At 42.0% G+C, this 12,545-nt stretch overlaps 1 protein-coding gene across 50 annotated transcripts in view; it reads left to right on the forward strand.

The window, feature by feature from the left end:
• Window positions 1-12,545, forward strand: part of LOC127840099 (transformation/transcription domain-associated protein-like) — a 136,523-nt gene that overhangs the window by 108,956 nt on the left and 15,022 nt on the right. For 46 of the 50 annotated variants that reach the window (XR_008030402.1, XR_008030405.1, XR_008030403.1 and 43 more), the window contains 10 exons: window positions 1,841-1,959; window positions 2,813-2,924; window positions 3,595-3,806; window positions 4,290-4,478; window positions 6,615-6,772; window positions 7,216-7,356; window positions 7,998-8,306; window positions 9,422-9,629; window positions 10,039-10,128; window positions 10,761-10,854. Coding sequence is in view for 43 of the 50 variants with exons in the window: in XM_052368495.1 (XP_052224455.1) it covers window positions 1,841-1,959; window positions 2,813-2,924; window positions 3,595-3,806; window positions 4,290-4,478; window positions 6,615-6,772; window positions 7,216-7,356; window positions 7,998-8,306; window positions 9,422-9,629; window positions 10,039-10,128; window positions 10,761-10,854 (1,632 nt within the window). In the remaining 7 variants the exon portion in view is untranslated. Of the gene's footprint in view, window positions 1-1,840; window positions 1,960-2,812; window positions 2,925-3,594; window positions 3,807-4,289; window positions 4,479-5,863; window positions 6,069-6,103; window positions 6,207-6,226; window positions 6,285-6,614; window positions 6,773-7,215; window positions 7,357-7,997; window positions 8,307-9,421; window positions 9,630-10,038; window positions 10,129-10,760; window positions 10,855-12,545 lie in introns of those variants that run through there. The other 4 variants (XM_052368498.1, XM_052368539.1, XM_052368537.1 and 1 more) reach the window with 4 other exon arrangements.

The raw sequence follows: 12,545 nt of genomic DNA on the forward strand, positions 1-12,545 counted from the left end.
TCAATCAGACTTGTGTTTGACTGGCATGAAATAGTTTCCCGTGGTCTGATATAGAACTGTGGTATGATACTCTAATGAATGTACTGCTTATAACCACATACTTGACACTGATCTCTCTGCATTAATATATCATATATCATGTTTGTTTTTGTATTGAACATAAGAGTAATAGATTAAAGAATTAGCCCCTAAATAAACAATTTGTTTGTATGATATGAAAGAGACTGGTGTAAAACAAAATCTGTGTACACAAATGGAAAATAATGTGTTGTGTGCGTCAGAAAACTGTCAGAGTAACACTGTATATGAGCTGACCTATATGGGATAACTGGGCTTAATGCATGTGTGTATAGTGTTGCCCTAACACTGTATATGAGCTGACCTATATGGGATAACTGGGCTTAATGCATGTGTGTATAGTGTTGCCCTAACACTGTATATGAGCTGACCTATATGGGATAACTGGGCTTAATGCATGTGTGTATAGTGTTGCCCTAACACTGTATATGAGCTGACCTATATGGGATAACTGGGCTTAATGCATGTGTGTATAGTGTTGCCCTAACACTGTATATGAGCTGACCTATATGGGATAACTGGGCTTAATGCATGTGTGTATAGTGTTGCCCTAACACTGTATATGAGCTGACCTATATGGGATAACTGGGCTTAATGCATGTGTGTATAGTGTTGCCCTAACACTGTATATGAGCTGACCTATATGGGATAACTGGGCTTAATGCATGTGTGTATAGTGTTGCCCTAACACTGTATATGAGCTGACCTATATGGGATAACTGGGCTTAATGCATGTGTGTATAGTGTTGCCCTAACACTGTATATGAGCTGACCTGTATGGGATAACTGGGCTTAATGCATGTGTGTATAGTGTTGCCTTAACACTGTATATGAGCTGACCTATATGGGATAACTGGGCTTAATGCATGTGTGGATAGTGTTGCCTTAACACTGTATATGAGCTGACCTATATGGGATAACTGGGCTTAATGCATGTGTGTATAGTGTTGCCCTAACACTGTATATGAGCTGACCTATATGGGATAACTGGGCTTAATGCATGTGTGTATAGTGTTGCCCTAACACTGTATATGAGCTGACCTATATGGGATAACTTGGCTTAATGCATGTGTGTATAGTGTTGCCCTAACACTGTATATGAGCTGACCTGTATGGGATAACTTGGCTTAATGCATGTGTGTATAGTGTTGCCCTAACACTGTATATGAGCTGACCTATATGGGATAACTTGGCTTAATGCATGTGTGTATAGTGTTGCCCTAACACTGTATATGAGCTGACCTGTATGGGATAACTTGGCTTAATGCATGTGTGTATAGTGTTGCCCTAACACTGTATATGAGCTGACCTGTATGGGATAACTGGGCTTAATGCATGTGTGTATAGTGTTGCCCTAACACTGTATATGAGCTGACCTGTATGGGATAACTGGGCTTAATGCATGTGTGTATAGTGTCGCCCCAGATTAGCCTGTGCAGTCTGCATTTTCTTATCAGTGACAACAAATTCCGCTTTTATGGAATTTTTCGTTCCAAGAAAATACAGCTTATACGTGAAAGTGTTGTCCCTTATTAGCCTGTGCAGACTGCAAAGCCTAATATGCAACAATAGTTACAGCACGTGCATTAAGCCGGGTTTTCCCAGATTGAGGTTTCAATGTTACAATGTGTTGAGTGTTGCTGTGCTATAACACATGTCCTGTCATTCGTTCACTGCAGCAGCAGTCTCAGAACCACTCCATGTTACAATGTGTTGAGTGTTGCTGTGCTATAGCACATGTCCTGTCATTCGTTCACTGCAGCAGCAGTCTCAGAACCACTCCATGCTGGGTGTGCACGCCTCCGCGCAGGCTATCATCCACTTTGGCAAGATAGCCAGGAAGCACAGCCTGTCTGGTGTCTGTCTGGACTCTCTCAGCAGGTAAGTCTCGTTGGCATGGTTACCTTCAGTGTGAATTGTATAGACCCAGCTGTGTACTTATAAATGGGCAATAAAAGTTAAAAGTATTTCATTGTATACCCCTGCAAACAAATTTTATGGCGGTATTCTGGAATCACCCTGTCTCTCTGTTGGTTGGTCTGTCAAGCTGCAAATGTAGGTTGCTCACGCAGCACATGTGTACTTTGTTTGGCAAACTTGTCTCTCAGTTTTCTGGCTCTTCAATATGAAACGTTAAAGATATATCGTGTATACTATGTAAATGCTAAATGTCATTTTCATGTATGTTGGGATATTCTTTGTAGAGGTATGTGCTATTGAACCTAGACAAATTGTGCAAAGTTACAGCATTGGATATGTGATCTTTCTTTTATAAATTCGTCTTTATCATTTCTGTGTAAACTTTATGGATGTGTTGTTTATACTATGCAGAAGTGCATAATTGTTTTTGTATATGCCGCAATATTGTTTGCTGAGATTTTTGCACTTTAACATACACAAATTTGGACATGGATATTTATGTCTTTGTACATGTGGACATGGATATTTATGTCTTTGTACATGTGGACATGGATATTTATGTCTTTGTACATGTGGACATGGATATTTATGTCTTTGTACATGTGGACATGGATATTTATGTCTTTGTACATGTGGACATGGATATTTATGTCTTTGTACATGTGGACATGGATATTTATGTCTTTGTACATGTGGACATTTTGTAGCTAAACCTGTATCTCAGTGTTCTGTGTATTAAATTAAAACACTGAATGCACAAGCATTATGCCCCATTTTTCCCCTATGACTGTCACAGCCGTGTGCGTGTTTTCAGGATCCACACAATCCCCAGTGTGCCGATTGTTGACTGCTTCCAGAAGATACGTCAGCAGGTGAAGTGTTACCTGCAGATGGCTGGAGCCGTGGGAAAACCTGAGCTCAATGAGGTACACACTTAAATAGATCACCTAAGGTCAGCTAAGGTCAACAGGTCAAATATTAAGGTCATTGAATCTGGTAATATGAAAACAATCATGTAAATGCTGGTAAGTGTTGAGAAAATGAAGACCCCTATTCATTTTGAGATTAATGGTCAAGGTCGCAGGGACATTTGATTTTTTCTATTAAATTTACAAAATTGAGGGATTTGCCATTTGAACATTTAACAAACATCTCGTGGATGTGAAGTCATATAGTTTCCTTTACAGAATTTGAAAATTATAAAATATGTTTAATGTAAAATGCCTGTTTAGTTCAGTAACCAGGCACAGGCTTCAGGAATGACATCATTTAAAGAGTTTGTTATAGATGGTTTATGAAAAAAGTCCCAAAATTAACAATCCTATTACATCTGCTCTGACTTTGTCCATTGTAAAAGCCCCACATTTCCGTTTAAATCCTTTCCCACTCAGAAGCAAATTGAAAATGGCTGTATGCAACCAGCATAAAACCAGAACAGCCTGCGAGCAACTTGCATGCTGTTCAGGTTTTGTGCAGTTTGCTGCTCATCAGTATCAAAGTGTTGGAAATACAAAGGCGTCAATGTGCGTATCTAAGTGGTAATGATTTAGAGCCCAACATGTATACCATGTATAAATCATGTTGCCCATGCTGCAGGGTCTCGAGGTGATAGAGTCAACCAACCTGAAGTACTTCACGAAGGAGATGACGGCCGAGTTCTACGCGCTCAAGGGGATGTTTCTGGCGCAGACCGGGCGCTCGGAGGACGCGAACAAGTCCTTCTCGGCTGCCGTTCAGATGCATGACACCCTGGTGAAGGCCTGGGCCCTGTGGGGAGACTACCTGGAGACTGTCTTCACCAAGGACAAGTGAGTCTCAAAAGGAACTGGTTCTACCCTGGAGTCAGACTTGAGAAGGTTTCACAATAAGCGTATAAGGCTTCTGATCAGATCTAGCTAAAATAAGAAGGTTTAAATTAAGACAAGTAGGTCACCAGCGGAGAGACCAGCCTTGTTTTATGGTCCATGATCAAAATGAGCCAAGTAATGTCAAGTTTAAGATTTCCAATCCAAAAATCCACAATGAATTGAAACATGTCGCACAGAAATTGTTGTTTAAAACCTCACATTCACAATTACTGAAAAATGTTTTTCACTGAAAAGTAGAAAACAAATGATGTTGGGTATTCATGGAATGTCTGCCTTGACTATTAGGGATTAAGGATTAAATTCATTTGAGCTAAGAGATACAAGCAGTGGGAACATGCGATCAGGTCAGACGTGAAGCAGTTTTGAAATGACAGTAAGTGTGTTGTGTAACTCCACTTCATACTCCCCTACTGTGTATTGCAGGCAGATGCACGTGGGCGTGTCGGCCATCACGTGTTTCCTGCACGCATGCCGCCACCAGAACGAGAGCAAGTCCCGCAAGTACCTGGCCAAGGTGCTCTGGCTGCTCACGTATGATGATGAGACGTCCAAGCTGGCGGAGGCTGTAGACAAGTACTGCGTCGGGGTGCCTCCACTCCAATGGTTACCATGGTAATATAGCTACATTTGAGCTTTTGTTCTGTATTGATGTTTAAATGTGTGCTTTGTAATACATATAGTATAAAGTATAAATGTGTATCTGTAACACTGTTGAAGGGGTCACCTTTGCGTAGAGGAAATGTTCTCTGAGAAACTGGGAGGTCACTGGTTTGTGCTTGTAACAAGATAAATATTTTGGTGGATTATTATGCCCCTAAAGGATAGCTTAATGTTGTCCATTGTTTTTAAACATTTTGGGAATTGGCCTTTGGATCAGGAAAAATCACATCATGTTGACATAAATTGTTATGTTGATGTTGTTGTTGTTTTGTTGGCAACTACTTGAAATTGAAAATAAGCGTTTTTGATATTTTTATATTTACTAGATCATACAGCTGGGTAGCCTGATGAAACTTAATGTTGACCATTCATTTAAAAATAAATAAATTGGGAAACCTTAAAATGTGAATTTTTGGCAGCCATTTGAGAATACTTTACACTATTTAAGATTGGTATTGGGGTCCCAAATTTCAGAAATTTGACAAAAACTAAGCTCTGAGTAGTCAACTTTTCCTCAAGATTCTGTGTCTGTGAGAAAATCGCAGTCTGCTCAGGTTAAGTGCTGTTGGAAGCTCATCATTATCTTAGTATTAGAAATGAAGTCTTTAAAAGTTTAACACTTGCATCTAGGAAGAAAGGTCTTAAGTATAATTTAATTTTCTTAGAGACTACAATCACATCAAAATGCTTTTCTGAGTGGTAAAGGGTTGAAGCATGTGTGTTATATTTGCTGGTAGGATGCCTCAGCTGTTGACCTGCCTGGTACGTAACGAGGGTCCACTCATCATGAACCTCCTGGGCTAGGTCGGGCCCATGTCCCCCAGTTATGAGTCAATTTAACCCCATGTGTATTGTAGGATGCCTCAGCTGTTGACCTGCCTGGTACGTTACAAGGGTCCACTCATCATGAACCTCCTGGGCTAGGTGGGGCTCATGTCTCCCAGTTATGAGTCCATTTAACCCCATGTGTATTGTAGGATCCCTCAGCTGTTGACCTGCCTGGTACGTAACGAGGGTCCACTCATCATGATTCTCCTGGGCTAGGTCGGGCCCATGTCCCCCAGTTATGAGTCCATTTAACCCCATGTGTATTGTAGGATGCCTCAGCTGTTGACCTGCCTGGTACGTTACAAGGGTCCACTCATCATGAACCTCCTGGGCTAGGTGGGGCTCATGTCTCCCAGTTATGAGTCCATTTAACCCCATGTGTATTGTAGGATCCCTCAGCTGTTGACCTGCCTGGTACGTAACGAGGGTCCACTCATCATGAACCTCCTGGGCTAGGTCGGGCCCATGTCCCCCAGTTATGAGTCCATTTAACCCCATGTGTATTGTAGGATCCCTCAGCTGTTGACCTGCCTGGTACGTAACGAGGGTCCACTCATCATGAACCTCCTTGGCTAGGTCGGGCCCATGTCCCCCAGTTATGAGTCCATTTAACCCCATGTGTATTGTAGGATGCCTCAGCTGTTGACCAGCCTGGTACGTTACAAGGGTCCACTCATCATGAACCTCCTGGGCTAGGTGGGGCCCATGTCTCCCAGTTATGAGTCCTTTTAACCTTGTGTGTACTGTAGGATCCCTCAGCTGTTGACCTGCCTGGTACGTAACGAGGGTCGACTCATCATTGACCTCCTGGGCTAGGTCGGGCCCATGTCCCCCAGTTATGATGAGTCCATTTAACCCTGTGTGTATTGTAGGATCCCTCAGCTGTTGACCTGCCTGGTATGTAACGAGGGTTGACTCATCATTGACCTCCTGGGCTAGGTCGGGCCCATGTCCCCCAGTTATGATGAGTTCATTTAACCCTGTGTGTATTGTAGGATCCCTCAGCTGTTGACCTGCCTGGTATGTAACGAGGGTCAACTCATCATTGACCTCCTGGGCTAGGATGTGCCCATGTCTCCCAGTTATGATGAGTCCATTGAACCCTGTGTGTATTGTAGGATCCCTCAGCTGTTGACGTACTGTAGGATCCCCCAGTTGTTGACGTGCCTGGTACGTAACGAGGGTCGACTCATCATAAACCTCCTGGGCCAGGTGGGCCGCCAAATATGATGTGTCCATTAAACTCTTTGTGTATTGTAGGATCCCTCAGCTGTTGACCTGCCTGGTACGTAACGAGGGTCGTCTCATCATGAACCTCCTGGGCCAGGTGGGTCGCATGTTCCCCCAGGCTGTCTACTTCCCCATCCGCACTCTCTACCTCACCCTGAAGATAGAGCAGCGAGAGAGATGTACGTCCGGTAACTACTTCATTTATATACACAAGTAGCTGAGGAGATATAAGTAAATAAATGAGCCGCATTCTGGAGAATGCAGTGTACACAGGCTAATCAGGGACAACACTTTCTGCTTCAACTGGATTTTGCATTAAAGAAAAGACTCAATAAAACGGTAAAGTGTTGTCCCTGATAAGCCCATGCAGTAAGCCCAGTGTTCCAAGAAAGCGGCTCAAATAATTACTGAATTGTTCAACCTTATTTCTTCTTTTTAGACTTGCACAATCAGAAATGTATATAATACTGCCTTCAGTAGCTTAGGAGGTTTATGCTCTCACAAATAACTTTGAGAAGATATACCGGTATTAAGTGCAATTGAAAATATTTGTAAAGGGAACATTCATTCAATACATGTCCCAGTGCTCCTGTATGATACATGCTTACTGCATGTTGTACATGTGCTGCAGACAAGACTGGGGAGGCCACAGCACCCCAGAGCAAGAGTCCTCAGGTCTCCACTGCTACCAGCGCCTCCAGTCTCATGCTGTCCCAGGCCAACCCTGGCCTCACCACACCCACCACCCCGGAGCCAACCATCACACCATCCGGTAAGTATCCCGCCTCCCCAGAGCTAACCATCACACCATCTGGTAAGTACACCCACCACGCTGGAGCCAATCTTCACACCATCTGGTTAGTACACCCACCACCCCGGAGCCAACCATCACAATATCCGGTAAGTATCCGACCACCCCGGAGGTAATTATCACACCATCCGGTAAGTATCCCACCTACCAGGAGCCAACCATTACACCATCCCGTAAATATCCCACTACCCCGGAGCCAACCATCACACCATCTGGTAAGTATCCCACCAACTCGGAGCCAACCATCACACCATCTGGTAAGTCATTCACCACCCCGGAGCCAACCATCACACCATAGGGTAAGTATTTGTGTTGACATTTAGTGTCAGATGGTTTGGGAACATTTAGCTTTTGGTTGGACATGTAGGACAAACCTTGCAACTTTTAATGTCCGTGCAACTTCTAACATTGCAACAGGTTTGATACATGATAGCATTTCATATATATTTTCATGTGTCTCTAATGTGCCAAACTCTTATATTGTCAATATTAACAGTGTATGCTACTGAATCATTATTTCTTAAACATGCACCAGGAATAGCAAACAGAAAATTATTTATGAATCATTGAGTGAAAATCTCTATTTCTATGCCTACCACTAGATCTGAATGGGGGGACAGTTCCACCAACCACGTCAGCCTCCACTCCAGGCAGCAGTAACACTGCTGCAGTAGGGGGTCGCTCATCGGGCCAGTCGGAGGCGGGTCCCATCCGTGCACCAGCGCCGATGTGGCGGTGCAGCCGTATCATGCACATCCAGCGCGAGCTGCACCCGACCATCCTATCCAGCCTGGAGGGCATTGTGGACCAGATGGTCTGGTTCAGAGAGAACTGGTATGAGGAGGTGCTGAGACAGCTCAGACAGGGCCTTGCCAAGTGCTACGCTGTGGCCTTCGAGAACAGGGCCAACGGTGAGTGGATACCTGCAGCCATTCTTATTAGAAAATTGGTGCGATTAAGTAGCCTCTCTCTTGGAAAATGGGGCTTAAATGCATGTGTGTTTATTGTCTTCCCAGATCAGCCTTTGAATTACACACAGGCTAATCAGGGACGACACTTTCCGCTTTAATGGTCTTTTGTGTTTAAAGAAGTCTCTTCTTAGCAAAGAATCCAGTCTAGCGGGCTAGTGTTCCCTGACTAGCCTGTGCCAACTGCATAGGCTAATCTGGGATGACAGTTTACACATGCATTAGGATCCATTTTCCTACAATGATTCATTTCGGAAAAAGCAATTATTTGCAAAATCATTTAGGAATACTTAGTTCAACTACATGTAGTGTTTTCATCATTATCTTGGTATGGTAGGAACATATTGTCATATAAGTGAATATTGTAAGCTACAAAATGCAGTTGTAACTGAATCTTTTAATAAGGTCTTTGATTTCACTGGACCCTGAACTAATGTAGAGGTAAAATAATTATTCAGTAAATGTCAGGTTTGAATCTGGAAGTTGAGTTCTAAGTATTTATTAAACCCTTTCCCACAAAGAAGCAAAGTGAAAATGGCTATGTGCAAACAGCATTGAAACCAGAACAGCCTGCGAGTAATGCGCAGTCTGTTCAGGTTTTATACTGTTTGCTGCTCACCAGTATCTTAGGGTTGGAAATAAAGTCTTTAAAACTTGAATGTAGTAAGAAAGGTCTTAAATTCAATTTAACTTTCTTAGGACTACAAATACATAAAAATACCTATCTAAGGGGTAAAGTGTTAAAAATCTTGACATGGCATACAAAAGGACAATACTAGGTAGGAAAACAAGCTACTAGAGGCAATTGTAGCATATGTATGGTGTAGTTTAAATAAGATTAGGTAGTTTATCTCCTTATTTAATGTTGATGTTTGCTGGTTGTTGCACACTGCAGTTGCTGATGCCACCATCACGCCCCACATGCTGAACTTTGTCAATTTTACTTAACAAAGTAATTAGTTAGAAACTTGACATGTAATACAAAGGGAAATAAGGAGTAGGAAAACACATTTTTGGATTGTATGTTGTTGATGTTTACCATGTTCGCCCACTTTTAGTTGCTGATGCTACCATCACACCTCACACGCTGAACTTTGTCAAGAAGCTGGTTAGCACGTTTGGTGTGGGCATAGAGAATGTCTCCAACGTTGTGACAACGTTCTCCAGCGCAGCCTCTGAGTCACTGGCCAGGCGCGCGCAGGCTACTGCCCAGGACCCCATCTTCCAGAAGATGAAGAGCCAGTTCACCACGGACTTTGACTTCAAGTGAGGCACTATACTGTACTTGTGAACATTAAAGTATCCAACAGACTTATGTGATACATTTGGCAATAAGCTATCAGCATAGAGTTAAGCCTCTTGGAGGACTCTCTGAAAACAGGGTTTAATGTTTATGCGTAAAGTGTTGTCCCTGGTTAGCCTGTGCAGTTCACATGGGCTATTCAAGGACAACACTGTCTGTTTTATGGTATTTTCTATACAAGGAAGTCCCTTTTTAGTGAAAATTTAGTTGAGGCGGAAAGTGTATCTTTGTCCCTGTGCACACAGCGAATCTTGGACCACACTTGATTGACATGCATTAAGCCCCATTTTCCCAGAGCAAGGCTCAGACGTATAGTGCTTAATTGACGATATATAATGGACGGTATGATGAAGCCCTTCTCTGTGTCTGCAGTGTGCCAGGCTCCATGAAGCTGCACAACTTGATCAACAAACTCAAGAAGTGGATCAAGATACTGGAGGCCAAGACAAAACTCCTGCCCAAGTAAGCATGACTGAACATGAAATACATTTGGAATTCTGATATTATGGCATAGTTATATGTTGGATACATCTATAACCCTGTACCACTTAGATATGTATTTTGACGGATTTGTAGTCCCTTAGAAAGTTACATTTAATTTAACACCTTTCTTACTGGATTAAAGTTTGAAAGGCTTCATGTCCAACCCTTAAATACTGGTGAGCAGCAAACAGCATAAAACCTGAACAGACTGTGAGTTACTCGCAGGCTGTTCTGGTTTTATGATGTTTGCACATAGCCATTTTCACTTTGCTATTGAGTGGGAAAGGGTTAACTTGTTCACAGAATTGTATTATCATGTGCCTATGATATGATTGAGTACACATTTCATGCAGACTCTGTGCGTACATGTTTATACGCTGGTGTCTGTTGTTATGCTGTCCAGATTTGTATACATGTCCTAATGGTCCTGGTTGCCTTAAACTTTAACAACCAGTTCAGCTGAAAGCCTTATAAGCCTCAATTGTAAACAAATGTGTATGCTAATGTCATTATGCTTTTAAAATTTAAAATTAATAACGGTTACCATAACTGGCTGTTAAAGTTTTTGAGTGACTGGACCCAGACAATGAATATTTGGGTGCTCTGTTAAGGTCGTTCCTGATAGAGGAGAAGTGTCGGTTCCTGTCCAACTTCTCCCAGAGCACGGCCGAGGTAGAGCTGCCCGGCGAGTTCCTGCTACCCAAGGTACACAGCTATCTATATACACATGACTTCTTCTACACAAGATACTCAGCAATCAAAATGCACGCCACAAACTTTCTCTTCTGTTTTAAAACATTATTGTTTGAAACCATTCTGCAACATTCTCGGGCATCATCATATAGTACCATCACATTCCTTCCTGTTTTACCACAAAATAATGTTTTAGGCCTTTACATCACAAAAAAATGGTAGAATCCATCCACATTATATTCTACTCATCACATAACCACATTCTATTCCATTCTATCACACATGCAGATTATTTTCCATTCTTACACACACCCACGTTGTATTCCATTCTATAACATAACCAAGTTCTATTCCATTATAGCACATACATAGAATACTAGGTTAGTTTTTCATACAGATAAGTTTATTTAGCTAGACTTACCAAACCTGAACCACAAGTGTTATCTTTATATGACACTTACCTGTACTGGTATTTTCTAAATAGGATCATTTTCTACAAAATTTCGGTAATTAGTTTGAAAACAAACAAAAGTAAAAGGCAGAATATTGCAGACCATACATGATAAAAATTGTTGACATCATATAAATTAACAATACAATTAACAATACGAGGTCATTCGTCTGTAAGTGACATAGAGGATATTTGTTGGACTTGGTGGAATATCGTTTTTAATTCACGAGTGATCATAGAAACAATTGAAAAAATATTTGTTCTATGATCACAAGTGAATGAAAATCGATATTCCACCTAATTATTGATAATTTTCACTGTTTGAAACAGTGAATTATTATGCCCCTCTTCGAAGAAGAGGGGGTATATTGCTTTGCTCATGTCGGTCTGTCTGTCGGTCCGTCCACCAGGTGGTTGTCAGATGATAACTCAAGAACGCTTGGGCCTAGGATCATGAAACTTCATAGGTATATTGATCATGACTCGCAGATGACCCCTATTCATTTTGGGGTCACTAGGTCAAAGTTCAAGGTCACAGTGACCCGAAATAGTAAAATGGTTTCCGGATGATAACTGAAGAACGCATACGCCTAGGATCATGAAATTTCATGAGTAGATTGATCATGACTCGCAGATGACCCCTAATGATTTTGAGGTCACTAGGTCAAAGGTCAAGGTCACGGTGACCCGAAATAGTAAAATGTTTTCCGGATGATAACTCAAAAACGCATACGCCTAGGATCATGAAACTTCATGAGTTGATTGATCATGACTAGCAGATGACCCCTATTGATTTTGAGGTCACTAGGTCAAAGGTCAAGGTCACGGTGACCCGAAATAGTAAAATTGTTTTCGGATGATAACTCAAGAACGCATACACCTAGGATCATGAAACTTCATAGGTAGATTGATCATTACTCGCAGATGACCCCTATTGATTTTGAGGTCACAAGGTCAAAGGTCAAGGTCACGGTGACCCGAAATAGTAAAATGATTTTCGGATGATAACTCAAGAACGCTTTTGCTTAGGATCATGACACTTCATAGGTACATTGATCGTGACTCGCAGATGACCCCTATTGATTTTCAGGTCACAAGGTCAAAGGTCAAGGTCACAGTGACAAAAAAGTATTCACACAATGGCTGCCACTACAACGGACAGCCCATATGGGGGGGCATGCATGTTTTACAAACAGCCCTTGTTAGTTTTAATTCACTGATATTTCTCTATAAACCACCGGAAAGCATAAAA

This window comes from Dreissena polymorpha, chromosome 7 (assembly GCF_020536995.1).
Source record: "Dreissena polymorpha isolate Duluth1 chromosome 7, UMN_Dpol_1.0, whole genome shotgun sequence".
In the NCBI taxonomy this organism is placed as follows: Eukaryota; Metazoa; Mollusca; class Bivalvia; order Myida; family Dreissenidae; genus Dreissena; species Dreissena polymorpha.